Here is a 25,613-nt window from a genome sequence, read left to right on the forward strand (position 1 = left end):
TCCCCAGCTTTCCTGGAGCCCCTTTAGGGACTGGAAGGGGCTCCAAGGTCTCCCTGGAGCCTTCTCTTCTCCAGGCTGAACCCCCCCAGCTCTCTCAGCCTGTCCTCCCAGCAGAGGGGCTCCAGCCCTCCCAGCAGCTCCGGGGCCTCCTCTGGCCCCGCTCCAACAGGTCCCTTTCTTGCCTTTTTCAGGGTTAACTTAAAGCAAAAACCTCTCCTCCCTTCTTCCTAGTCACAGCTTCCTGTATTTCCAGGGCAGGTTTCACTCAGTCCCTCCTGACTCCTCAGTGAGGCTAAGGATGGAGGAGGAGGGGGGGTCACCTGCCTATCAAGCCTCTTCCCGCCACAGGCATTTTCCGTGCCCCTTCTCCAGCAGCTCTTCTACAGCTCTTCCTTGAGCGGGGCTGAGCCGAGGCGCTGTGGGCTCCCCGGTGGGCGGGAAATCCGCTGTGGTGACAGAACTGGCTGGAACCGGCTCTGAGTGCCTCCTCCCTCCACCCCACAGAGGCCAGCGCTCCTTGGGCCAGCCGAGCTGCCCACAGACCGGCCGGCCCTGCTGAGGGAACGACGGCTTGGCAGGACACGGGAGGTTTCCGAGAGAAGAAAAACTGTCCTTCACTAAGTGCAAAATAAGCCAAAAACCCCCACAAAACTTCAAGCACAGGCAACAGCCCTGTCACTTTCGGGTACGATCAAAAAGAAATTCAAGGTTTATTTTTTATTAATCAAGCTTTCCCTAAACACAGGATAAAATGGGTCTGTAAAAACTGAAGTGTCATTTCTCTTTTTAGTAAAGCCTACACACTTATTGCTATTATTTTAAATTAAATCATTACGATGTTAACTTAAGATTTGGCATGGCAAACAAAAAAAAAAAAATAACAACCCAAAAGCGTATAACTTAAAATACGCTCAGGTATAATACTGTAAAAATGAGGTAGGTAATTGGGTAGCCATTTGATAAGCCATCACCGTAAGTCACCTTGAGAATAATGTCATTAAACCCCCTAATGCCAGAGCCTGGTGGGACCCCCATCTCGAGGAGCAGGAGCGGGACCAGCTCACGGTGGCACCAAGCGAGGCCATCAGCAGACACCCGACGTGTGCCGGCCACCAGCACGGCAAAGGCCATTGCCCACAGGAGAACAGCTCTGGAGACTTTTCATCACAGCTGGACAGAACAATTCTGCTAACTCTGCTGACCAATTTCAATTAAGTTATTAAAAAAAAAATAAATTAAAGATTCACTTCACAAGCTTAAGAAGGTCCAGGGAAGAAAAATATTTGCTAGGAGTCATACTTCAAAGTCAGCTGGCTGGGTACCTCAGATTAATAAACAAGTATAAAATTATTTTTCCCTTTTATACTGCAAAGCTACAAAAGAACTAGTGAACATTCGAGATGGGGAATTTCATTTTCAGTCTTTTATTCACTCTAAGTGAATGTAAAAATCCCCTAAAAAGACGGATGTGATAGAAAACAGGAAATACAACACCTAGCCCTCGTACCTGTGTACACACACATAGGTGGCCATTCAGACATACACACACGCAGGTGGCCGATACGGACGGGTAACTAACAGTCAAGGGGACAGTTACCACACTCACGGAAACACCACCTCAGGAACACAATGCAAACCTGATTACTAGTAAATCTACATCAAAGCAAACACCATACTAAATGAGACAAGATGAAAGTATTTTTCTTTCAGAAAATAAGCTAATTGAAAAATGTTCCATGCTACATTCCGCAAAATTAATGTAACACAAAGGTACAGGAAAGGTGCATTATATTTTGTTGTTGTTACTATTAAAAATTCAGAAAAATTGGGAATACCCTAGTGACACTTAATTCTGAGAAGATCTCCAAATTTGTAAAAGAAGAACTGAAATACAATACAGGAAGGTGATGATGACCTGAAGAACTGTAGTAAGAGAGAAGGAATAAAATGCAATAGACCGAGACGCAATACCATACACTGAAGGCCTAATAACAAGATAATCTTCAGTAAATTTAAGAGCAGATAGCTGGATTAAGAAGAAAAAGCTGTAAGTGTATTAATTAACCACAGAATAATTTTGCAGTCAAAGCAATGCTAGGATACATTATGCCTCCCAGAGCCAGGAACTGTTAAATTGTGCACAAATATAGTTAAATTGTAACACTCACGTTACTAGGATGATTGGAAGAACAGAGTGAAGATCTTTTAATGTTACCCATTAAGATGTGTACTATACAGCCTCATCAAAGGGGTTGGAGCTCAGATAGAGGAGTTCTTTGTAATCATATTCTCTATAAACACCTCAAGAAGGTGGAAACTTTTTTTTTTGCTTTTGAAATAGCTCCCCAACAAGAATGCAAGCAGAAATATATATCCACATTATTCTTTGTATGAGCGTTTAATTACTCTGCACTGCACTTTATGATGCATTACCAGAATCAACGACTTAAGATATCCATCTCTATCCTGCGTCTCTTGTGCTAAATTTCTACCTCTAAAAAAATGTGGTTTAAGATCAATAGTAATATAAATGGCCTGTAGGTATCCTGCCTTATTTGAAACATCAAAATGAAATATTTGACTACAACAGAGTTTTTTCTTACCTTTCCAGAAGATTATGAATTGCTTTGAAGAGCAGGGTCCTACACTCATAGGAAAGTCCATTCTCCCACAGTCCTTCTTCTACCACTACAAAAACATAAAATGTTGACATGGTCAGAACAGGGAAATACAAACATTTATACAAAACTTAACTCCAACAGCTTTAATTTTCAACAGTAGCATGTTTCATTAGGCTGTTTCAACTATTACCTATACTGCCAAAATAGCTTTAATCTTTACTTGCTGAAGAAACCAACTTTGAATTTAAAAAAAAAAAAGAAAACACAAAAGCATAAAACCAAACGCATTTGTTTGTAGCATTCGATATTAAAGTAGGGGGGTGAGGAATTAATGAGCATTCTTTGCCATGACTGCTGAGAGATCCTTTAAAACTTAACCACAAATGCAGACAATCAAGAAACAAAGTGAATCATCAAAGGTGTAAAATCAATTTACACAACTTAAACAACAGTAAACAACTATCCTGAACCTCTCACTCAAGTGAAATTCCTCCGTTGTACTGACTTAAACTGTTGCAGTTTAAACAATACATAGAAAACATATGAATTACACAGCAGGTTTTTATTCCAAAATAAAACCTGTCAACTTAGTACCAAACTGCAGACATTTCAGAGAATTAAACAAAAATAACCTATTAATATCTCACAGTCGAGCGCAGCATGAAGTACCTGAAGAATACACAAACCTCAAGAAGATCTGCTGTCCTTACTCCATTGCTTTTGGATGTTAAAACTACCAAGACTAAAACTATTTTTGGTGTGCCTGTATCAGATTCTACATCTTAGTCAGCAGAAGATGCAATCTCAGCTGCAGAGTAAAAGCAGATGATTAACTAACTTTGTCAAGGAGTAAGAATTTGTTAATTGACTGAGTTCTGTCAGTTCAATTTTACAGGCGTACTCTGCAGATCTTTAGAAACGCAAACACACAATTCTACAGAATGTTAAGAACTGAATACTTCGCACCCCCTACTTGGCCAATTTAAAGGATTAAACTTTCCAACAGCATGTCTATCATGCAGAGATTATTATCTAAGTACAGTTTACTCTACTATCATGTTTAAAGTAAAGCTTCTGAAGAGTTTCTGCTGTATGAAAAATATTAATATTGCCGGCAGTCTTCAACTACAGCTTCAAAGCCTCAAAACCCAGCATTGTTCGTTATTCTGATGCTTCTCCCAGTTACCGTAAGTCATATAACCTCAAACAAGAAGAGGCACATTTTTGAACGTGTAATGTTGTAATATGCTAATATCTCTCCTTTTACAGAATGAAAAGAGCCAGGGCTTTAGTACCTAAATAACCTTATCGAATAGCACAGTTACTTCCTCAGAAGAATGAAAAAAAGACTCATGCTTTTGGGCACAAGCATGAGCCAAGTATCTTTCCCTGTAAAACCATTAAAGGCCACCTTAACGCTTGCAAAACCTTACTGAGTACGCAATGCGCTATAGCTGTTTACTACATAGACCTTCACAGGGCTTCAGATTTCATGTTCAAAACAGCATTCTTCAGAAACTTTAGAATCTCCATGCATTTTCAGAACTACTGATGCATAAATTTTATATAGTTCAGAACCACTGAAGCCTAAGAAAGTGCAAGAGTGGTACAGTCTCAGGCTTAAAAACTTCTCAAATACGTAAGCAGTTACACATTACAGTATGAGAGAGATCACACCTGAGTTCACCTCTATGAAAACTCCAGATTCAAACAAATTTTTTTTTTTTTTTTTTTTTTTTACAGAATTTGTAAAAGCCAAAAGACATTCACTATTACGTGGCACTGAGCTCTTCTGGAGTACTACTTCTTGAGTTCTTGAGCCAGTACTGTACCTCCATTAACTTCATACAAAATCCGAGAGACAAGAATTTATTCCATGATTTTACAGGAAACTTCTCATAGCCAGTTCTGATGTTCTCAGTCATAACTCACTATCTACTCCCAAGTATGCACAACAAACTAATGGAGGCCAATCAAGGAACAGCTTATATTATCTCTCAGAACTATTTTCTGCCAGTATAATGTTGCCACTGACTCCAGAAGAAATGAGATCATAGTGCTTTGCACTGTTTATAAAGTAATATTCTGTAGAGTTGGAATAATTTTAATACCAAATTCTTTAGGTACTGGACATTCCCAGGATTCTTTTGCCCTCCTTAGCTGTGACTGGCACAGCTGCTCTTTGGGCTACACCATCCTGTTACTCTTCCACAAACCGAGACCCCTCTCCCCAGGGCTGGTGTGACACCAAACGCCTAACGATTCCCAACAGAAGGGACTGAAGAGGAGGGAATGGAAATTGGCAGCACCTCCTCTCTCTACACAGCAACACAGATGGATTCGTGGTTATCCTGCATTCAGGAAAAGAACCGCCCCACAAGGGAATGCATCCCAAAGCCTAGGAAAAGCAGGAAAAAGCAGCGTTAACCTCGCAGTGGAGGTCCTTGTAATTAAGTTCCTAGTTCCTAGGGTCAAGTCTGACAGAGACCAGACTGGCTGAGGAGCAGCCATTGAGTGGGACAGGGAAAAGGGGAAAGTCTCAAGTGGTATCATCCCTCAATATTCTAATTTGCCAAATTGGCTTTCTTATTACTCAACATTCACATAAATTAGATAGGAAATGGAAATAGAATTATTTCCCTATTAAATTTAAGTATATCATAAGACATCTTCATAACCATTTTCCTATAATAAATAATGCCTTTTGATGCCCAGATATATTAATGCACTATACTTACTGTAATTACCTCTAATACTTCTTTATCCTACTAAAAATGTTCATCTCACAATTGAGAGTACGTCTGTTGCAGTACAAATTGGGAGAAAAAATTAGAACTGCAGCATTTCACTTCCTCTCTGCTCTCTGTCTTCCTGATCCAATCTCCAAAAGAAAAGAACTTAAATAACTGGAGTAAGTTACAACTTCAAGATGCAAATAGTGATCAGTAACAAAAGCCACTAGAAACAAAACACTAGAGATTAGACTGTACCTGTAAAGTGCAAAGTTCCTCACACTGTAAACAGTGTAATTTGATTTTAGATTTTTGAAGAATATTTAAAATTCCTTAAGAAGATTGAACTGGGAAATAACTGTTCCTCTCTGTCTGTCTACACAATGATTTGTAATGCTTTCAACACTCAACCCTTTCAACTCAAGCCCTCGGCAGCCTTTCAGTGCCGCCTGACAGCATTTTCAGGCACACAGCTAACAGAAAGCAGGTGCTGCACAGGTTCAGAAACATGCTTATGCCAAGCACCTATATCCTGTCCTGAAGGTATTTTCTGTTACTCTAGTTGAAATATTTCTCTTTAGAGGCAACACATTTGAAATTATAAAACAGCTGTGAAAGCCATCTTCAAAAAAGAAAAATTCTAGGGGAAGAATCAAGTAAAGATTGAATTTTAGCATGAGAAAGAGTACAACAGAGCACGTAACTACTTCTTCCTCCACGGAAGTCACAAAGGAGATGAGTTTTGGAAAGGCAGCAAAGCAGGTAGGACAAAACCGTGGGTCACCACTTCCCAGGACCCGGGTAGACAAAACCATTGCTAATCTGATCCGTTGTTTGCGGCAATCCCACTTTGAGTAGGACGTCAGACTGGATGACGTCCAGGAGTCCAAGCTCCTTCTCACCTGGGTGATCTGTCAGATCTACCGATCCTCTACTGTGATAGACTCATACAGACAGATACCCACCTCTCTCAATCTGGGTGTATGTGTGTATATTATCTGTATATGGTAACTACCTTATCTAAGCATGTGTACATTCCAGAGTAGTCAAGAGAACAACTGGGAGTAGCATTTACTTTCTTGTAAAACAGGCAGTTCATCCCCTTCTCGCCGTTTGTCCTGCAACAGAGGGATAATTTTACCACTACATTTCTCACCACAATAAGCAACTATTATGTGTGCTTGGTTGTTTTTTTTTTTTTTTTTTTAAATGAAATCACCTATCAAAATAAATAACTAAGTCTAACAATACTCCATCTCTCAATATCTGGATTCTTGGAAAATATCAGGAAGATAAAGTCATATCATCTCTCTGCCATTAACTCTAGTTCTATAAAATGCTTAGCCGATACAGCCAGTCTAACTGCCCTTACTACACCATTCTCAGTATACGCTCTCTAAATCCAGTGGAGAGAGCACTAAAGAAGCATATGGATCCAAAAAGAAGTGTGAAAATGTCAGTATCTTTCAAAAGAGGGGGTAAGGAAAAAAAAAGACTTGGGATAGCCATTTTTGCACAAAAATAATCATTTCTCTGAAGAGGTATCATTGTTTCAATCTATGAGTTAGGAAAGTGAAAACATTAGTAATCACTAAAATTTTCATGGAAAGATAAAAAACCACCAAAGCAATGTTTTAACAGATACAATGGCAAAAAATAATTCTGTGTAAGCTGACAGAGCACCGTGTAGTGAAAACAAAAGTTAGTTACAGCTGGGTACCTGCCTATTACCATCATCCAACGTACAAGTGTGTACAGGAATACGGTAAAAGACCTTTTGGTTATGGCACCTGAGAAAGAATACAATGCCATGTTTTTCAACTGCAAACAAATATTCACAGAGAAAATACTTTTTGATTTTCTCATTGCCAAGATATTATTAAAAAAAAGAAAAAAGTGTATTTCACTCATCATAATGGACTACGACCGAGGTGCTAAATCTCACTGTTAGTCTCCATACAGAATGGAAATTAATCGATAGCCATCACATGTGAAGTTTTTAAATGTTTATTAGCATTTTGTTTTCATAGGTTCAAAAAATGAACAGAATATTTGCGCTGATTTTTAAGTTTATCCTTGTAGATCAGATGTTAGAAGAATTAAAGGCAACTACAATAATTTAGACTTACACTGGAAATTTATAATTTAAACATACATTAATGAGCAGCTTAGTTGGCTTGGGGTCTTTTTTATTTTCAAGTCAGAGATATTAAGGTCTTCAAAGTGTCTAATGGTTTTTATGAAGCCAGCCATGTTCTCAAAAAAAAAAAAAAACCCATTATAAAAATTTCAAGGAGAGAAGTCACAGCAAAATATCAAAGCAAATACTTCAATAATTTTAAGTCTCCCAGAAGAGATACTGGAAAGATAATAAGATCTCTGTTCTGCTTCAGTGACCAAACTGACATATTTTACTTAAAAGAAATATAGGAAGGAAGGAGAGAAGCAAGTTGCGACTGTGGCGGCATCGCAGAGATAGTTATACCTTTAAGAAATCCAGCCACCCACATTTTAATAATTCAGGTCACACCGCCTTATGCAGTTTAAAAGTAGAATTAGTTTCAAAGAATACATATTTCCTCAGAGCTATGTTACATATTTCCTTTTAATGTATCATATTGCAGCAACAGCTGAAATGAACGTCTAGACATCAAAAACAGTCTTTATTCCCACCTACTGCTTTTTTACCTCAGGCATCAAAACTAATGAAACCTATTATCCAGAACACTGACTTCAGTTACCACATTGGCCACTGCAAATACGAAAAAACACTCTGGGACAGGACCAGTTATTCAGCCATTAAAATTACTGAAAATCAATTTCTTGCTGCGCACTGCAGAAATACTGATAGATTAAAGCAGGACACATGGGACAAGGAGATTACTTCGAGGGAAGATTACTATGTCAAACTGCTGAAGAAGGGGAGTTACTCAGCTACTCGGGATTCATATGCAGAGCAGTACACGGTTCCCTCTTACTCTTTGATATTCCATCTCCTCCTTACCATGAACTATGAAGAATGTGGGGTTTTTTTGCTGTGTAGATACAGTTTTTAAAAACACATGGCCAAATACTGGAACAAAATCAGAAATTCAATTACTAAAAGCAAGCATTTAATTTTTCATTTTAATTTTTATTAACGTGCCCTTAAAACAATATATCAAAGACCAACTAGCATTTTGAAGCATCGTTTCTTCTAAAAAATTGAGTTAAAAGAGTAACAAAGCAATGCAATGGTACATTAATTCTGAAAAACTATATTATACCCATAAAAATCCAATTAAACGCAATGCTATTGATCGATCATTGTTATACTGCCATTGATCACCTTGTAAAATCTGCGTTTGAAGTCATTAGTGATTAAATTGACTTATTACTAAATCAGATTCAACCCACTTAGAGATCTAATTTCCTTGCACTGGTTATGATTGTAGGGAAATTGTACTGCTTACTCGTACAGTACTGAGAATTCATCTTGGCCCTCTGTCTCCCAAACCAACTCATCAGCCAAAACAGAACCAGCACAGACGAAAGGCTCACCAGAACGATCCCTTTGCCGTAATCTGTTTGCAAAGAGAGCTTACGTGAAGCTCTGAGAATAGGTGCTGCACACACACGGCAGCTCTCCCACTCAACGTCCTACAATCCAGGTATCCCCAACAGCACCGGTTCTGCACCACACATCCAGGGAAATCAGAATATTAAGGAAGACTATCGCTGAAGCGCTGTTCAGACACCACCTAAGTTTGCATTTCAACGGAGCACAAGTTTTTTTATATAAAAACTAACACTTTCAAGCAGGGTTGACTATGAAACTAAAATTGTTGCACTTCAGAAAGATAAATAAAACCTTCAAAGGCAACAGCTGTTGAATATCACAGGAATACTATGAGGCTTTAATTGTTGCGCATTGAAACAGAAATCAGCATAATGGCTATTTATTGAGAAACAGATGGTAGGTGACTATCTGCACTTAGGATTGTGTTAGCACTACTTAAAGTATTACTTTTATCGCTTCCTCACTCCCGGTAGGTACAAAATTGTTTCTTATAAAAATATACATTTAAATGTTCCATTCTCTCCCTCTTCCCGTCCCACACTGGCACATTCCTCCACTCCTGCACGGTCTCTTCTGCCTTTCCGCTGTCACACACCCCAGCGCAGACCTTTACAGTGACCTTCCCCGAGTACCACAGTTAACTATGCAACATTTCAAAGGGCACTAGGGACAAACTGGCCTCTCAAAATATGTAATCACTTCTGGTTCTTAAGAATTTCACTTCAAAATATTCAAAAAATCTGGGGGTAATATCTAGCTTCTCCAAAACCAAAATTATCATCTATGAAATCAGTATAAACATTTCTGTGTAATTATAGCTCACGACTGCTTTCTATGTAGGAATGCAAAATTAGCTATGCCAGAGAGCTGAGCAGCTCGCTTCAGAGACAGAAGAGACTCCAAATAAAACAGCTTGGTTTGCTGCGCGGTTTTTACTTTGAATGCTTTTTACAATCACCAGCTCAGTCCCAAGAAAGAGTAAAACGAACGTAAATATGGCACAATTTATATGTGGTTTGCACTGCTTCCTGAAGTAACGGGGCAAGCTGTTTACAGCCTGGAACCTGCTCTCACGTGCCAGAAAACTCCCCCCAGATCCCCAGTTTACACTGTTTTGTTTGTCCCACCATGTGTCTGTGCATAAGTAGTTTCATTTTCAAGCTACTTTATATTTCTTTGCAAAGATATTTCCTATAGATGAAAAGCATTAACCTGATCATAGTGAAAATGGACTAAAATTTTGGCAAGGTTCTCACCATCTTCCTCTAAAGTGTTCAGGGCTGAGGATGCTGCTACAGAAGTATTTTCTTAAGTTTATCCTTGGGAGTTTCCAGCATTTCCTCCCACATTTCTGAACTTTTCATTTTTGGTTACGTCTTGCTTCCCCCTTCAATTCTTTGGTATATTGGCATTAAAAAAATAGTTTCTCCGAAGAACATAAAAGTAACCCAAAAAATTTGAAGGAAAATAAGTTTTTAAAAAGTATTACCATGCTTTCCCAGGAAACAATCTCTACTCTCCAAACTCCATTTGCTTTGCTCTTTCCTTTCCCCTTTCGTATCTCCAAGTCTTCGTTTCCTCCCATTTCCACTGACCACCTCGGACCTAGAGCCAGCACAACCCTCATTCCACACATCAGCTGCAACCCCCTCACTTCTGCCTTTTGATCTTTCTAGGTTCAAAGGAAATAAAACTACTGAATTAGATCTGAATCACTAAGGTCTTCCTCTCTGTACTGGTAACACAACGAGAATGTGGACTTTTATTTTTCTTCTCTAAACATGAATGTTGTTTCTCATCGAAAGCACATAGAGCACGTTCCCCCCTCCCCTACAGTCGAGGAGCGCTGTTGGAGGTAACACAATGTACAAGGGCAGAGAGTCTCTAAAGAGAAATTAGAGCAAATTCAGCCATCACCAGAGTAACACGAGGCTTGTTCTTCGGAAAAATGCAGCTCGTATTAATCCATACTTGGAAAGCGAAAGGAACCAGAAGTCTTTTCTCATTTATAAAGTATGCAAGACGTCATTCTTGAAATACAGATAGATCATTTTGGAAAGCAGTACTGGGCTGCTTTCTTCCTTCTCCTTGAACACAGGTTTGCCTCAAAAAACAACTGCCCAGCTTGAGAGAGACGATTCCATTTTAAACTGCAATTCTGAAGAGCCAGGTCCCTGAAAAGCTTCCACTCGCCACTCAAGGCTTCCACCGGCGCTCCTGCGCCAGCCCTGCTGAGCAGTGCCTGCAGCTGCGGGGAGCGCAGGGCGTGCAGCAGCATCCCCCCGCGGCGCTGCGCTGGCCACCCTCCCCCTGGAGAGCGTTCCAGAGGAGGCTCAGCCCTGGCCGAGGGCGCTCTGCAGCGTGACCGAGAGAACATGGGAACACGATGCATTAGACATGCCTGGAGTGATAACAATGGAACCGCTTCTTGCTGCCTTTCATTTCTTACATTTTGTGGAGGCTAATGCATTCACGTTACTAAACGAGCACATTTACAGACAGGAAAAAATACAATCATCTTTAAGAAAGGCAGCTTTTTTCCTTGGTATTTGCTGCTTTGCAATACGCTTGCAGGCTGCCACAGTTTTTAATTGATACGTTAAGACTATAAATGTAAGAAAGACAAGATCGCCAACCCATCCAAACGTGCATTTATAGAGCATTCAAGGGTGTGCTGTTGCCCCATCTCTCCATGATCACAGCTATCTCCCCTCCACCCAGCTAGGCTGTACGTTGTGGAACAAAAAGCTGTAATATTTCCATCGCAGCTGCATACTTATTTAACCAAGTAAATATTTGGTTTTCCATTAGCTAAAATTTGAGCTTACTCTCCTGTGTAAAAATTAAGAACGGTGCCTATTTTTTCCTCAGTTCACATTTCCTTTCGGTACCATGTCATTACTTGCAGCCCCCAGACTACTATTTTCTTCTTTTTTATTTTAATCTAATGGTTATAGGAATAACAATTTTCATGACAAAGTCTTCTTTTCCTTAACTTACATGTAATGTTGTATTATGAGAAGACTCAAGACATTGATTTAACTAAGGAATATAGGAAATATTTTAATGGCAGCCTCCCATTTTAACCATACATCAAGTACCACAAACACATAACAGCTACAGGTTGTATGCGAGAACTACAGCACAAATTCCATTATAGGTGGAACATATCAGATAAGTCCTCTTCGTATTACTTTTTGAAAACTAGAAAAAAAAGAGTTGAGCAGACACAGTTGCATGTACTTTATACATAATTTGAAAATAATGTTTTAAAGCTTCTTTTACTACTTGTTGTCCAACCTCCCTACTGGAATTCATTATAGTATTTTACACAGGAGTGAACGACAAAATTGACTTTGCAATTTGTTTACTTAAAAACTTGCTGAAGCAAAAAAGTTGGAGTGATTTCAAAACCCCCCAAACCCCACCCATCAATCACCAGATACACAAAGAGAAAGTAATAGTTAGCAATAGGCAAAACCATATTTAACGCTGCCGGCAGATTTTTTTGAGTAACGGAGTTAAAGCAATAAATTTCAGCTTAAAATGTTTATACATACTTTAGGAGCAGAGAGTCAGGCTTCAGCAATAACCTACATCATTGCAGAAGTGTTTATGGTCAGACTTGATGCTTGTAAATGAAGTACTGTATTTTCAAAAGAAAAGGTAAGTTTCCAGACTCTCAGTTTTGCTACTGTTTTTTGGAAAAAAAAAAAAGAAATAAATGGAAAAATGCATCTTAAATTTAGGTATTAAAAACAGCAGAAGTGGTTCAAATTAAGTCTCTTTTTAAAAATGTGACCGTGCAAACCATTTCCCTCATATTTATGTGTTTCTTGAGAGAACAGTAGACTTTGAAAACCACAGGCACAGGATAAAAGGCTAGAAAAGACTTCAGAGACAAGAGAACCATATTTTTGTCATTTTGTTTGTCCTTGACTGGATTTGAACGCTCCCCAAGAAGTATGCCAAAATACTTTGCACTCTTCTGTGAGCAAAGGTTTAGTGTAGTTTGCCACTGTTTAAACTGCTTTTGTGCAACACCGCTGTGCACCGAGTTCTACCAACAAAGCGGTCTGATATTTAGGCAGCAGAACGTCAAGCGGGTTTTAAAATCTAGTTTTGTCATCTTCTGACAGAGAGCCGGCAGAGGGAGCTGCATGTAACCACGTCCTGGACTCTTCCTGTAGGATCTGTTTTTCAGATTAAGAAAAGGATACGAGATCATGCATGCTAAAAATAAAAAAATCTGAAAAATAAAAAAGACCACATTCAATAATAAATGTATTAGAAGTGGGCCAATTTTTAGTAGGAACAGTTTAATTGCTACTTTTAAACTAAAAACCTCTGTTGGAAACAGCTTTAAAAGCAGAATAACTTCTTTGAAAAATAATGTAGTCAAAGTGTCGAGTATCAAGTCTGTATCAAATCCCTTGAGAAAGGGTAAATAAGATCTTTGAAAATCCGTATGTCTGTTACTTCCACTGCTTGAACAGATACTTGTATATTTTCAGGCATCTTTGATTTTTAACTGATATTGTTTCACATATTCAATATTCCCTGGAAAGTTTCCCACTTAACCAGGCTGCGGCAATGCTTAGGCACGGTGCTACACTGAGGTACCTTTTTTATAACGCTGAGCTTCACCAACGCTACCTTTTATTACGATTGCTACGTTGGCAGCACCTTTCAACACGGGAAACTTCAACTATGAAATTAATCAATGCAGATGTGCTCAGATTCTCCCTCCCCCTTGACAGAAACAGCAAAACGGCAGTGAGACAAGCACGACGCAGGGCTGTAAGGCTGGCCAGCCAAAGCAAGAGGGACAGACACAGCCCCAGACCACAAGTACTAAGAACTCACTACGGAAAACCAAACCCTCTCCCTCCCTGTTCCCTGTCTATTCCAACCTGCCTTGTCAAGCAGGGAATGCTGCACATGCTCTTTCAGATGGGGACAGAAAAACAATTTCTTCATCGGCATTTTCCTTATTTATAAGACTATATTTCTTTATCCTTATTTATAAACAGCAGGTATTACAGGAAAAAAAAAAAGTCACAACATGGCATACAGCTTTGGGGATGGAAATTTCTGAAGACTGGAGAGCCATTCTGGAAATACGCGACTCCTTGAAATTGTGCACAACGACAAACTAAGCATCAAGATTTTACAGAGTACCTGAGACCATCAAATGTGTACCTTTTCTCATTATCATTAAGCCTGAATATATAAAGCAATTATTAATTTAAAGCCAGTCGTGTTTTACAAAGATCTCTTTTACGAGAGTTACTGCAAGCAGAAGACAGAACTGAGAACGATTCCCCTGATGATAAGCAGACACTGAAAGGCACAGCCCAGGAAGAAACGACGGCTTTCCATACAACCAAAAAAGTAACGTAACTTCTGACCTTTTTGTCCTTGGGACTCCTGCTAAAGAGAAGTTTTACAAAATTTGAGAAAACACATCTACTAAACAACTCCCCTTCACAGGCATCTCCTGTGTTCACTGCTGGAGTTGTTTCCCATATCCATGTTTCAACAGGAGCCGTCTCCCTCGCTGCTGATTCTGCAATGCAAATGTAATATGTTGTTCACTTTACAGTCTGTTGCCATGGATATTAATGTGATGTCATAAATTGTTATATCTTCATTGAAGAAACAAAATGAAAGGGCTTGTAAGCAGGAGAAGAATAAGAACTCATCTAAGAAAGCATATTTAAGAATAAGGAACTGTTGTACAGATCACAAACAGAAAAGACACATAAATTTGTATTTTAATTTAGTATTGTTGAATGTTTCTCTACAGAAGACCCACCTAAAAGATTACAAATTACCTCTTTCATTTTATTCCTTGATTTCATTGGACCGTTACCTGCACAGCGGGACCTCCTCGGCAACAAATATAACAGCACTGCTAGAATTTATCTTTTCACCGTGGTTGAAACTCACCTTAAATACCAGGCAGTGGCTAACCAACCCAGCAATGCCCACATGACCCTCTCCTCCTTTTCCTTTTATTCCAGCTACTGTTTGACAAACCAATTACATTTATTGCATATCGGCCATGTCAGAAGCATGGCAATTGCAAGTACTTAATTTATGAAAAATCAGGGTCGCGGATTGCCCCTAAAAATCAATATCTACGCATATTTCCTAAAGTTTTGCCCTCCGAGGACTCCAGGAATAAACAGTAATGAAATTTGCCTTTGCCTTATTAAACCAGTAGTTAAGATTACAGTATGTTAATCTACTTTATCTGTAGATATACACTGAGAGAAGGAAAGAATAATTTAGCTTAGAGAAGAGTATAACACAGTATAAAGCACACCCAATGTTCACAGCCAATTTACATCTTTTAGGATGAAGAGAATCCAGGATTTCTCTCATTTTCAATTAGTTAAACTGTCTTGTTTAATCTTTTTCCCAAACAGTTTAGCTTTTCTGAAAGTGGATTTAATTAAGTTGAAAGGCACACAGCTACTGGGGGATGAATGGGCACTTCTGCCTACTCAGACCTGCCAAGCAATAAACTACAGATGAATTAGACCATTCACATGACGCAGGGATCGACATACGCCCGTTTCCTGCCATCACAATCACCAAGACACCAAAGATCCACCCAAAGGCAGAGGCAGCACTTTTCTAAGGAGAATCCTTGCGCTGTCTAACCAACTCTACCACTGCGATGCTCTACGACCTTCTTGGAAACCGAGTCACTCCTCCTCAACTTCCGAGCGTTTCCTTTCTCAGCTCGAATAGGAAAAAAAGAAACCTCAAAATTGGCCTGTGTTTCTGAGGTCTTGTGGCACTTTTATCCAAGTCTACTAGTTCAATGACAAATAAGTCATCTACTTACAGTGGTATGTAAAGTGTTCTTCCTCTTTTCAAACTTACTTGAATTGCGTATGAAATGGAAAAAAGCCAAGTCCTGCCATTCAAATCAGCCATCCAACATTTACACAAGCTCAGACAACAGAACAGATCTCATCTTGCACAACCCAAGATTATTTTCCCCAGCTCTTATCTGTTCCTTCCATTTCCCCATTCCATCTAATGGGGAGTCTGAACCTTTGCCTCAGTCTCTCACTATTTAGCTCTCCACTCTAATTCATTAAATACCATTTTGTTCCTATGCCCCCACCCATCTGGGGAGAAAGAGCATGCAGAAAGAGGAGAAATATACATACACGTATACATACATATATATAAAAGCTTGGCATTCCAATCTATCCAAAACTCAAACGGCTACTGAATAGCTGAATAAATAAAAAATAAGTTTTTTTGACATCTTCTTTTAAAAGAGAGGTATTCTGTAACTGCAGCTAGTCTTTGGAAGATGTTCCAACTCCTTGTCTTAATCTGTTTACATCAGCTGCTTATGGAATCTGCTACTGCTAGTAAAACACACAGTGAAGAGTAACCCTCTCAGTCGAACAGAAAGCACAGTCCCTCACAGTAGGCTATATTTCTTTGTGATGTTACCATCAGCATCAACTCTACAGCAGCTGCACAAGTGCCTCAGGTGTTTGGGAATAATCTGAACAACTTGTGTTCAAAAGGCATCACCTATGCACCGCATTCCTGCTCCTATTTCTCATTCAGTACCTTAAAGGGCAAAACAGCCACAAACCGACATCACCCTGGTTGATGTTGTCTTCTGGACACCAGAAACAAGGCACAGAAGAAGCGTCATACACAGTAGAGAACTAGGAGAAAGGGGGCAGGCCACCACATCTTATCCCCACCTGCGGGCCACCAGCGTTACAGGTAAGTGGGGTTAGCATAAGAGCCAAGGCAACTCAAAAGGAGGACAGTTTTGCCACACACATGGATTTGTTGCTCTCGAAGCAAACACAGAGGGGTACAACCCATTAACCTGCATTGACTTTCTTCTCTTTGTACTGGTTTTTCACTTGTTACATGTTCCCATTTAGAGATATCAGGGATGTTAATTGATTGCTCGCTTTCGAAACACTTCTTGATTGGGCCTGTTTAATTTAATTCCCAGCCCTGTAGGTATCTATCCTAGAACCAGTACTTCTCCACTGTGGGGGAGCCGTGCAGACAAGCTCCAAACAGTTAAGCAATAGCTACTGTACAAGGAATAGTATTAAGAATTTATCTTCCTTGAACGGTAAGACTATTCCTCCCGCAATTCTATATACTTGAGAAAGTCTAAGGTCAAAGGCCAATAAAAAGCAGACAAGCCTATAAGACAGCCTCCAAGACCATAAGAGAACACACACTACAGCATGTGAAGAAATATCAGAACCATCAAATGGGACTGAACGTGGGCAAGAGCAGCACAAGTGTTTGAGGAATGCCTGCAGGATGCAATGGGAAATGCAGGGGTCCCCACACTGGCAGAGATCGGCTCTGGTCAATGGATGCGGAGCCGCCCTGCACGCCCAGGGCTGGCATCTACCAGCCCTGCAGGCAAAGCGCTGGAGCACAGCGCTAGGCACACGCAGCCGTGCAGCTTCTGTCTAGACTCTAAACGTTTCTGTGCATCTAGCCCAGGGGTTTGCTGTACATGAGAATACAAAATGCTATTTCCAAAAAAAAAAAAAAGAAAAAAAATTGAGTTTTTTATTTTATTAAAAAAATGTAATCCTGTTCAAAAGCACAGCTGTAAGAAGATTATAATTCAGTCTACTTAATTTTTTCCCTAATATCTCAGTAAATAACAACCGTATTTTTATGCATCCTAAAAGAAAGACCTTAGCTGTCAAGCAGAAGGACCTACGCAGAGAACTCTTTGCAAAGACTTAATTGAAATCAGAGCTGACACGGTGATCCCAGCAATCTTCGCATGCCCTGAGCCGCAGCGCTGTTGGGGCTGACCATGCAGCCCCCGTCACCACGTATTAGCTTCAGAGGACGCTCGCGCAGCAGTGAAGTGTTTCGTCCTTTTGTGCTTGCCTTGGGCCACGGCCTCCCCTCGCATACATCAAACCGACTCCACTGGACACGCCAGAAATTTAACAAGCACATTCAGGATACTGACTCAATGTGACAGGGAATCCGTGGGATCGTTATCAAATGGGGGGGGGTGGGGGGGGAGACGACAAAAAAAAATAAACAAAAAAAAAAGAAAATCCATTGTCAGGCTGTTTTAACTGACATTTAGATACTGTAATGGACATCACAATTTTCCCCTTCTGTCAACAATTTTATTGTCAAAAAGTAAGTATACATACAGCTACGTACCCAAAAGACTGCCTGCAAGAACTGCGGCTGTCCTTCATGTAAGCCAAAATAAGCTGATTTTACATATATGATAAATCTTTCGCTTCAAAACGCCTACAGCCATACCCAAATTCTCACCTACTTACAACAGAAGCAGAAAAGCCATACTTAATTGACTTCGTCAAGCGATGGATGTAAAAAGCAACTCTTAACTACTGCACACCGCATACACCCTCCTACAATGCTAAATAAGAGTCACAGCGCTCGAGTTTAAGCTGCAAATTAACAACGAAAAAATCCCCATCTGAAATATCACATCAAGTTGGCAGCCCTGCGCAGCTTGATCTCTCTTGGCCAAACAATTTCACTAGCTTGTAACATTTAAACATAATCTGACAGCAAATGAGGCTTCCAACTGGAAATCACTAAAAGGCTGGGCTTTGCTTACTTTTCCCCCCCCTCCCTAAATAGAACATAAAACAACCGGAAACATATCCTGCTGAAAATTTACTAAGTTATAAAGTCTTTTTCTTGATAAAAAGTACTTATCAAACATAAGTAACAGATCAATGATTGATGTTACAATTAAATTTATTGTCTTTTGTTCTTTCCTCCTTGTTTATTTGATACCCACACAGCCTGTAAGAGGCCTTTGCCTTTAAGGACAAAACATTACAATTACTCCAGATATTATTTTGCTGGCAGAAAAAAATCCAGATCTAATACATTTAAATTTCTACAAAACGTATCTAGGTTCTTTAAAGAGGGCAGCAAATAGGGAGATAATCCCGGTCTAATAACTCCAGATGTAATTGCTCTGAGCTCCCATCTTAAGCTGTCTTACTGAAAATTCATCCCCCGTATCAATCTTTATGCTCCCTCCCGTCTGATGACGGCGGTCGACGCAGCTGTGTCTCCTCACCCAGCCCTCCCTCACCACTCGGGCCACCACCATCAGCACCACACTGGTCACGCACCTCCTTGAATCACCGTTCAACGCAATCACGGCAGCGCTTGCATCCCATACAGTGAATTCTACAGACACATGAAGACTGCCCTAGTACTGTGCAGAATGTATCACATGAGAAGCAAAATACCTCTTGTTTTCATAAATAATAACCAATAGCTGTGCTCTGTCGCGCTTTTTTTGTTATTTACTACACTGAAGCATTAGCACATTCAAATTTTCAATATGCAGCTTCTTTCTAATAATAATTATTAGAGAGGATTTGATGTCTAAGGTAATTACACCACCTCTGTTTTTGTTAAAAATAAAAAATAAAGGCATTTAACCTCTGCCTCCAAAACTTTCTTTCAGACATAGAAGTGGTGGGTTTTACCTGTGACTTCAGAAAGGAATAAAAATTTGGTCAGTGGGGATAATTCTGGAAAATTATTAGTATATTTTTTATTTATGCAAGATTTAAATCAATCAAGTTATGAAAAACTACCAGAACACTGGTAGAAAATGAATAAAGTTCCTACCTTTAATCATGAGAAATAATTTCATGACAGATGAGAATTTTTTTCAAGAGAGAACCGTGGGAGACAGACGAATTATTTAACAAGTAGTTCATTTCCACGAGGATATCTTTCAGCACAAAGCAAGAGATTCATACCACAACAGGAAAACAAGTTTGATAAAGCAGTGGTTTATACCTAAAATAATTCTCATTCCCAACAAATTCCCAAGGAATTGTCAGCAAATGTGTAAGGCAATATATACTCGATGTTCTCACTACTGTCATTTTTTGCATTTCACAAAAACTGTTTTGAATATCTTTTCTTTTGACAAGATGTCACCATTGGAATACTATATTTGCTCTGCATTTCAAAAAAAAAAATTTTATTCCACTCAACTTCCTCTTGGTCTCTCTGTATTTTAAAATGCCTTTTAGCATGACATCAGACACCAATTAGTTCAGAAGACTTAAAAGTTCCTGCATCATCTCCTTGCGCTCGCTGCCAGCACCAGTACAAAGTGTCTGTCCCAGCCCCAGCGCCGCTGCACCCACCGGTGCCAACAGCGGTGCCCAAGGCAAGGTTAAGGACAATATCTAGCACTTACACATACACGGCAACCTTGTAAGCTGTCCTCACGCTCAGACTTTATTACATTGGAAACGCTAAGATGCTCATTACCGTATTAACTAAATGCTTCTCCGTACTCCAACCATCCTGGGAGCCTGGAACTATCAGGCCGCCTACGCCCTCTCCCTGTCCTTATCCTCCCCAAGGAACCCGAAATCAACAACAGCCACGTGCAGACGTCAATTTACATCAGAGAGAGTTAGAAAAAAAAAAATCATACAATATATGAACAATAATATTAAAAAGACTATACTAAAGGCAGATGTTCATGAAACACACGAAATGACCATTTGGTGTTTCAAGGCAGGCAGACACCGCCCCCTCCACCCCCTCCCTGCGACAGGAACCCAAGGCTGCACAGGGCAGCAGGGGTATTGTTGCGATGCCTGACCCCCTTACAAACCGTTACGAAATGATACAGTAAATGAGAAAAGGATTGAAGTACGTGCTTAAGTGACATGCCAACAAACAGGATTCCTCAAATACTTTGCTGAATACCAGGAGAATACTTTCAAAGTAGAGGTTACAGAAATACAGGAGATGCTACAGCGTGCAAGCAAGTATTTTGCAAGTGAGCTAGTTTTGGTAAAAGTTACAGAATCACAAAAAAACGAGGTTAACTAAGAGGGGAAAAAAAGAATTAACTTTTTGTCTCATTTTTAAGATACAAATTAAGAGAGAGAAGTGGAAGCAACAGGTCCTGTAGCTGTTTAATAATGCTTACTTTTGTGTATTAAATGTGCGTGTGTGTACATATATATAAAATATATATAAAAAAAGAGGGTCTTATACTCTTCATCATCCTTTAAAAACATTAAATCAGTTTTCAAGTAAATTCATTATTGAAGAAAATACTACCCAAAGCTCCGCAGACACTCTTAAACAAAAAATTTAGAGGAGTACATAATGTATTATGTACTCATAATGCATAGGAACGATACCTTTCAAACTCTGAGATATTCATGTCAAACCAGTGCACACTAAAACCTTGGAACACAATAAAGGCTTTTCAGTGGAAGCTGTTAATTTAGTACTGGCTGGCTGCCCAGTGGATACCAGAATACATTTTAATCCAAACAACAGAAAGGGAGGGAGGAAGCTCAAAAGCAATTTCAAATCTATCAAGATTGAAATATTACCTCAATACAATAGCAACGTTTTCACTTTGGGAGTTCTGCCAAAAAAGAAGTTACCCTACAGCAACTTCTGCTCTTTGTCGTGTTGTTTTTAGGCAAGAAGCCCCTGCAGGAGCACACCTACCTTACCTACGCCAGCCGTCTCTTCAGTGGCCAGAAATACAAGGCAGCACAGGGGATCCGACGTCTGCGAGAACCCCACACCCGTCAGGAGGATCCCACTGCAGTTTGCTGACAAGAAGCACCTTTCTCATGATGTTACTGGTAAAGAATGGCAGATTCACCAGTCAAAACGGTATTGGAACACTCCTCTCCTGACCTTGGCACATGGCCCAAGAATTACAGCCAAAGAATACAGTCCTACATGCTAGCTCACCTATTTCAGACTTTCAGATTCCTGAGACAAGCTGAGTAAATCTGGACAGTAAGTCGTGAAGTCTCCGTGTGTGTAATAGTTTGGTACGCCAGCCAGCTAGAGACAGCAGAAGTTTCAACGCCTCTCCAATACTCCTCAAAATCTCCCAAAACCATTTGCTACACAAACTTGGCACCAGAAGCTAATCAGTAAATTGGACAGAGATAGTCAATCCAAAAAAAATAACGGTGGCAGCCAAAAGACCGAAGCCCGCGGCCTCTCCGTGCCTCGTGCCCCAGCAGAGCGGGCAGCAGAGGCTGCGCGCACACCCCGGTGGGCACAGGCGTTGCGTGGTCTGTCACACATCATCACACAAAGCACGAGCAGCGAAACGCACTCTGAGAAGAGATTCCTGTAACAATGAAACAAAAGGCACTTGCAATTACACCTGCAAGGTACAATTCTTATTTGCATCTCTCAGTTTAATTCAGTTTAACTAGTTGCTGTTTTTTATAGCTAAATTACTCAGCAGAAAAAAAAAAACCAACCCTACCCAAATCTGAGAGAAAAGGTTTAGGATGAGTGTGCTGTTGTAGGGGTGTACATTTATCTTTTCACGACTATTAGAGAGGGTTTGCTCTTCATGGATCAGTTATTTATAGCTCATCTGGGCAGCATCCACGTCTTTAATTCCGTAACAGCTTCCCTTGCCTTTTGAATTAAAAATTGAACTTTACTCCAACTGATCCTCAAGGGGAAAGCATTACATGTGCCACATCCTGTTCTTTGTTTCAAAGCAGCAGTGTGAAATAATGCACAGAGCTAACACAGCCCTGATGATTACTGCATATTTCATTAAGACTCCAACACTCTTTGTCCCACTTAAAGGCTGACTCCATGCTTTTGGCCATATGGAGTTAGTTAAGCAGGCCCTGTGATTACTACTTAGAAAAATCCACAGCATACAGATTCTCAGACAATCCTCAGTGTTATGATTATTGCATTTGCGATTTTTAAGCCTTTCAAAGTAATAGACCACATCTAGAACGTCAAAAAGCCCTGATTTTTCAAACCTTACTAAAAGATGCAACTGATGATAATACGCAGGACAAAAGTAACAAAACAGAGGTGCAATGTGCTGTATCTATTTTTGCAGATCATTTTTAGTTGGTTTAGGGAAACTCAGTGCTTCAAAGACAGAAACCAGCAATCTTTTATAGGGCCAAAATAGATGGCAGATAGGTGGCACATGTCCTTGACAGGTCACCTTAACCATGAGCTTCTGGAAACTTCGTTAATTTTGTTGTCTTCTGCTTAACCTTTCAAACAATCCAGTTTCACCGGATCACTTTTTGGCTCTATAACACAGACAAGTGTTAAGTCACAGATGAATTGTCACCAAAAAAGCTTAATCTGGAGCCTTACAAGAAGCTGCCCGATGACTCCACTCCTGCAGCCGTGAAGAAGCCCCGAGTCTGTCCCAGTGCCACCCCACCACTGTGACTGTCCACTCCCAGACAACGAGCATCCTCTTCTCCTGCTCCCTGCAGACACCTATCACTGTGGGATTGGTTCTTTTGACTGTCCGGATACATTTGATTAATAAGATCATGTTTGTACAGCATCTGGGAAATGAAGACACTGTTAATAATGTAACCTCTGTGGACAATTATATTTAAGCTTACAATGGACATTTTAAAAGCAACCGTTCCGTTTTGCTCATGTCATACAGTGTCAGAAGCAGCTTCGACAGAACCTGCCGCGGGGCAGAGAGGGGCTGCCCGTGCCGCGCACCCGCTCCCAGACCTCTGCCCAGGGAGAGCACATGATGTTTAGAGGCAGCTGTCAACAGAAGGAGGATGTGCTGAACCAAGCTAATCTTCTTGAGGTCTTCGGCCTGGCTATTGTCACAAATCAATCCTGATCATTCTTCAGGATACACTAAAACTAGTCATCCTTCTCCTCCCAGTAAAGAGTACTTGCCGCTGAACTTTGTAGTCAAGAGTTTATTAGTCCAAGGGCACAAAGCAAACTGCAGTCTAGATGATAACAAAAAAAAATTACTAGATAAAAGGTCTGGAAATGCCAAAGACCACCTTCACCAAAATTTTTCACTTCTTATCCAGAATTTTGTCTTTTCTAGAACCACTTCTCTCCCCTTAGCGTGTCTCAAGTACCGACATACCTACCAGCTTCTAATGGTTTATAGAAAACTCCAGGCATCCTACCCCCTCTCCTTTAACATCACACACTCAACTCTAATACGTTTTTTGCATTTATGTTCATAGTAAAGACTCTTATTCCCACTGGCCCAAAGTAAGCATTACATTTGGCTGCACAAGAGAAAGTAAGTTTTAAGGTGATGGAAAGAGGAGTCGAGGAAGGAGAAACAAATGCAGAACGCAGTTTTCACAGGGCTCCTTCATCCCCCCCTTCCCCCGGCAGGATCCCGACATGGCCCCACAAGCACTTCCCACCTCCGCAGCCGCCCGCATTTCCACACAGGGGGGTGAGAGGAGAGAGGAAAAAAAATAAATAAAAATCTCTCACTCCCTTAAGAACCAGAATAAGGAAAACCCCAAAACAGAACAAACTCCCACAGAAGAAAACCACCACCTATAATTGCCCATACACAAGTAGTTGAAACAAATGTTTTTCTTGATCTCATTAATTTCAATGTCAATTACAACACTTCTGAAAAATGAATATTGTAACATCCCAAGAGAATGTTACTCGGTACACTCATCAGCATGCACAACACACCATCATAATCCACTAACTTTGATTTAGGAACAGCCCGGTTTCAAGAGTTGAAACAAGAGAATCTGATTATTTAACCACGGAGGATTTCCGCACTCTTCTCGCTCAGGCAGGCTGCTGACAATATTAATAGAGGATAATTAAAAATCATGGGTTTTGGGTAAAGATATTTTTATTAGATGTTAGAACATAATGCCTTTATATCCAGCAAACCTTGCATCTCTTCTGTCTTGTTTGTTCAGGCCAGAAGATCTATAAAAGCAAGAAATCTGAAGGTTTCATTTTAACAGAAAAAAAAAATATTTTTTTTAAAATTTTAATGAATATGATGTCCAGTAAAATGTGCTAACCACCTGCAGAACTTCCTTTTAAAGATGGGTTACAGGGAACAGGATCTACATTTTCCGAAACGCAGTTCAACTGATCTCATTCTCAGGGAAGCAGGGGAGATTTTTCTTTATTTCACTCTGTTGAGCCTATTCTAATATTCTAAAGGAAGAACATTCTCCAAAACTATTCAATAAAAATTGAATCAACCACAAATTATATTGACATTTGTCAGGTGTTTTAATGCCATCTAATTTATATCAGCACCCATCCTCCTCCAAATCATTGCCCTGAAAGGGGTTCAGTGATGTTCTATTGCTTCACGGCGTAGTGTACTCCCAGTACCATAACGGATATTTAAAAGCAAAAGTAAAGAATTTTATGCAGAAAAACAACACTCAGAGCATATGCAAAAGCTAGTTTAAAGAGCAAGCACAGAATTAGCTATACAGATATTTTTTTCAAGTTTGACAGTTAAGCCTTCTGTGCTTGTCATGCATATGCCACATTAGAAAAAATAATATTCTTATGTAGTAGTGAACACATGTTTATTTAATGGCATCTGCCCAGAGGGATGATATAGTTTCTAGTTAGCATTCACAGAACCCTTTCTCTCAAACCAAAACACGTTTGAAATATCTAGGTTAAAACTGATCTGGAATGGTTTGTTTGATTTTTGAAAAACAAGACCTTTTTAACTTTTTAGAATTCAAAATCACTTTTTTCTTTTTTGAAATACACAGCTGCATTTACTATGCAGCAAATTATTCACATCTGAAAAGAAGAACAGTATATTAAATAAAATTATTTTTTAAATATTGTAACATTGATGAACAGAAA

General features: G+C 39.8%; 1 protein-coding gene across 3 annotated transcripts in view; it reads right to left on the reverse strand.

Moving 5' to 3' along the window:
- Nucleotides 1-25,613, reverse strand: part of MED13L (mediator complex subunit 13L) — a 202,042-nt gene that overhangs the window by 103,421 nt on the left and 73,008 nt on the right. For 2 of the 3 annotated variants that reach the window (XM_054219664.1, XM_054219663.1), the window contains one exon: nucleotides 2,604-2,688. In XM_054219664.1, coding sequence (XP_054075639.1) covers nucleotides 2,604-2,688 — 85 coding nt within the window. Of the gene's footprint in view, nucleotides 1-2,603; nucleotides 2,689-6,368; nucleotides 6,451-25,613 lie in introns of those variants that run through there. The other variant, XM_054219665.1, reaches the window with a different exon arrangement.

This window comes from Rissa tridactyla, chromosome 13 (assembly GCF_028500815.1).
Source record: "Rissa tridactyla isolate bRisTri1 chromosome 13, bRisTri1.patW.cur.20221130, whole genome shotgun sequence".
NCBI classification, from domain to species: domain Eukaryota; kingdom Metazoa; phylum Chordata; class Aves; order Charadriiformes; family Laridae; genus Rissa; species Rissa tridactyla.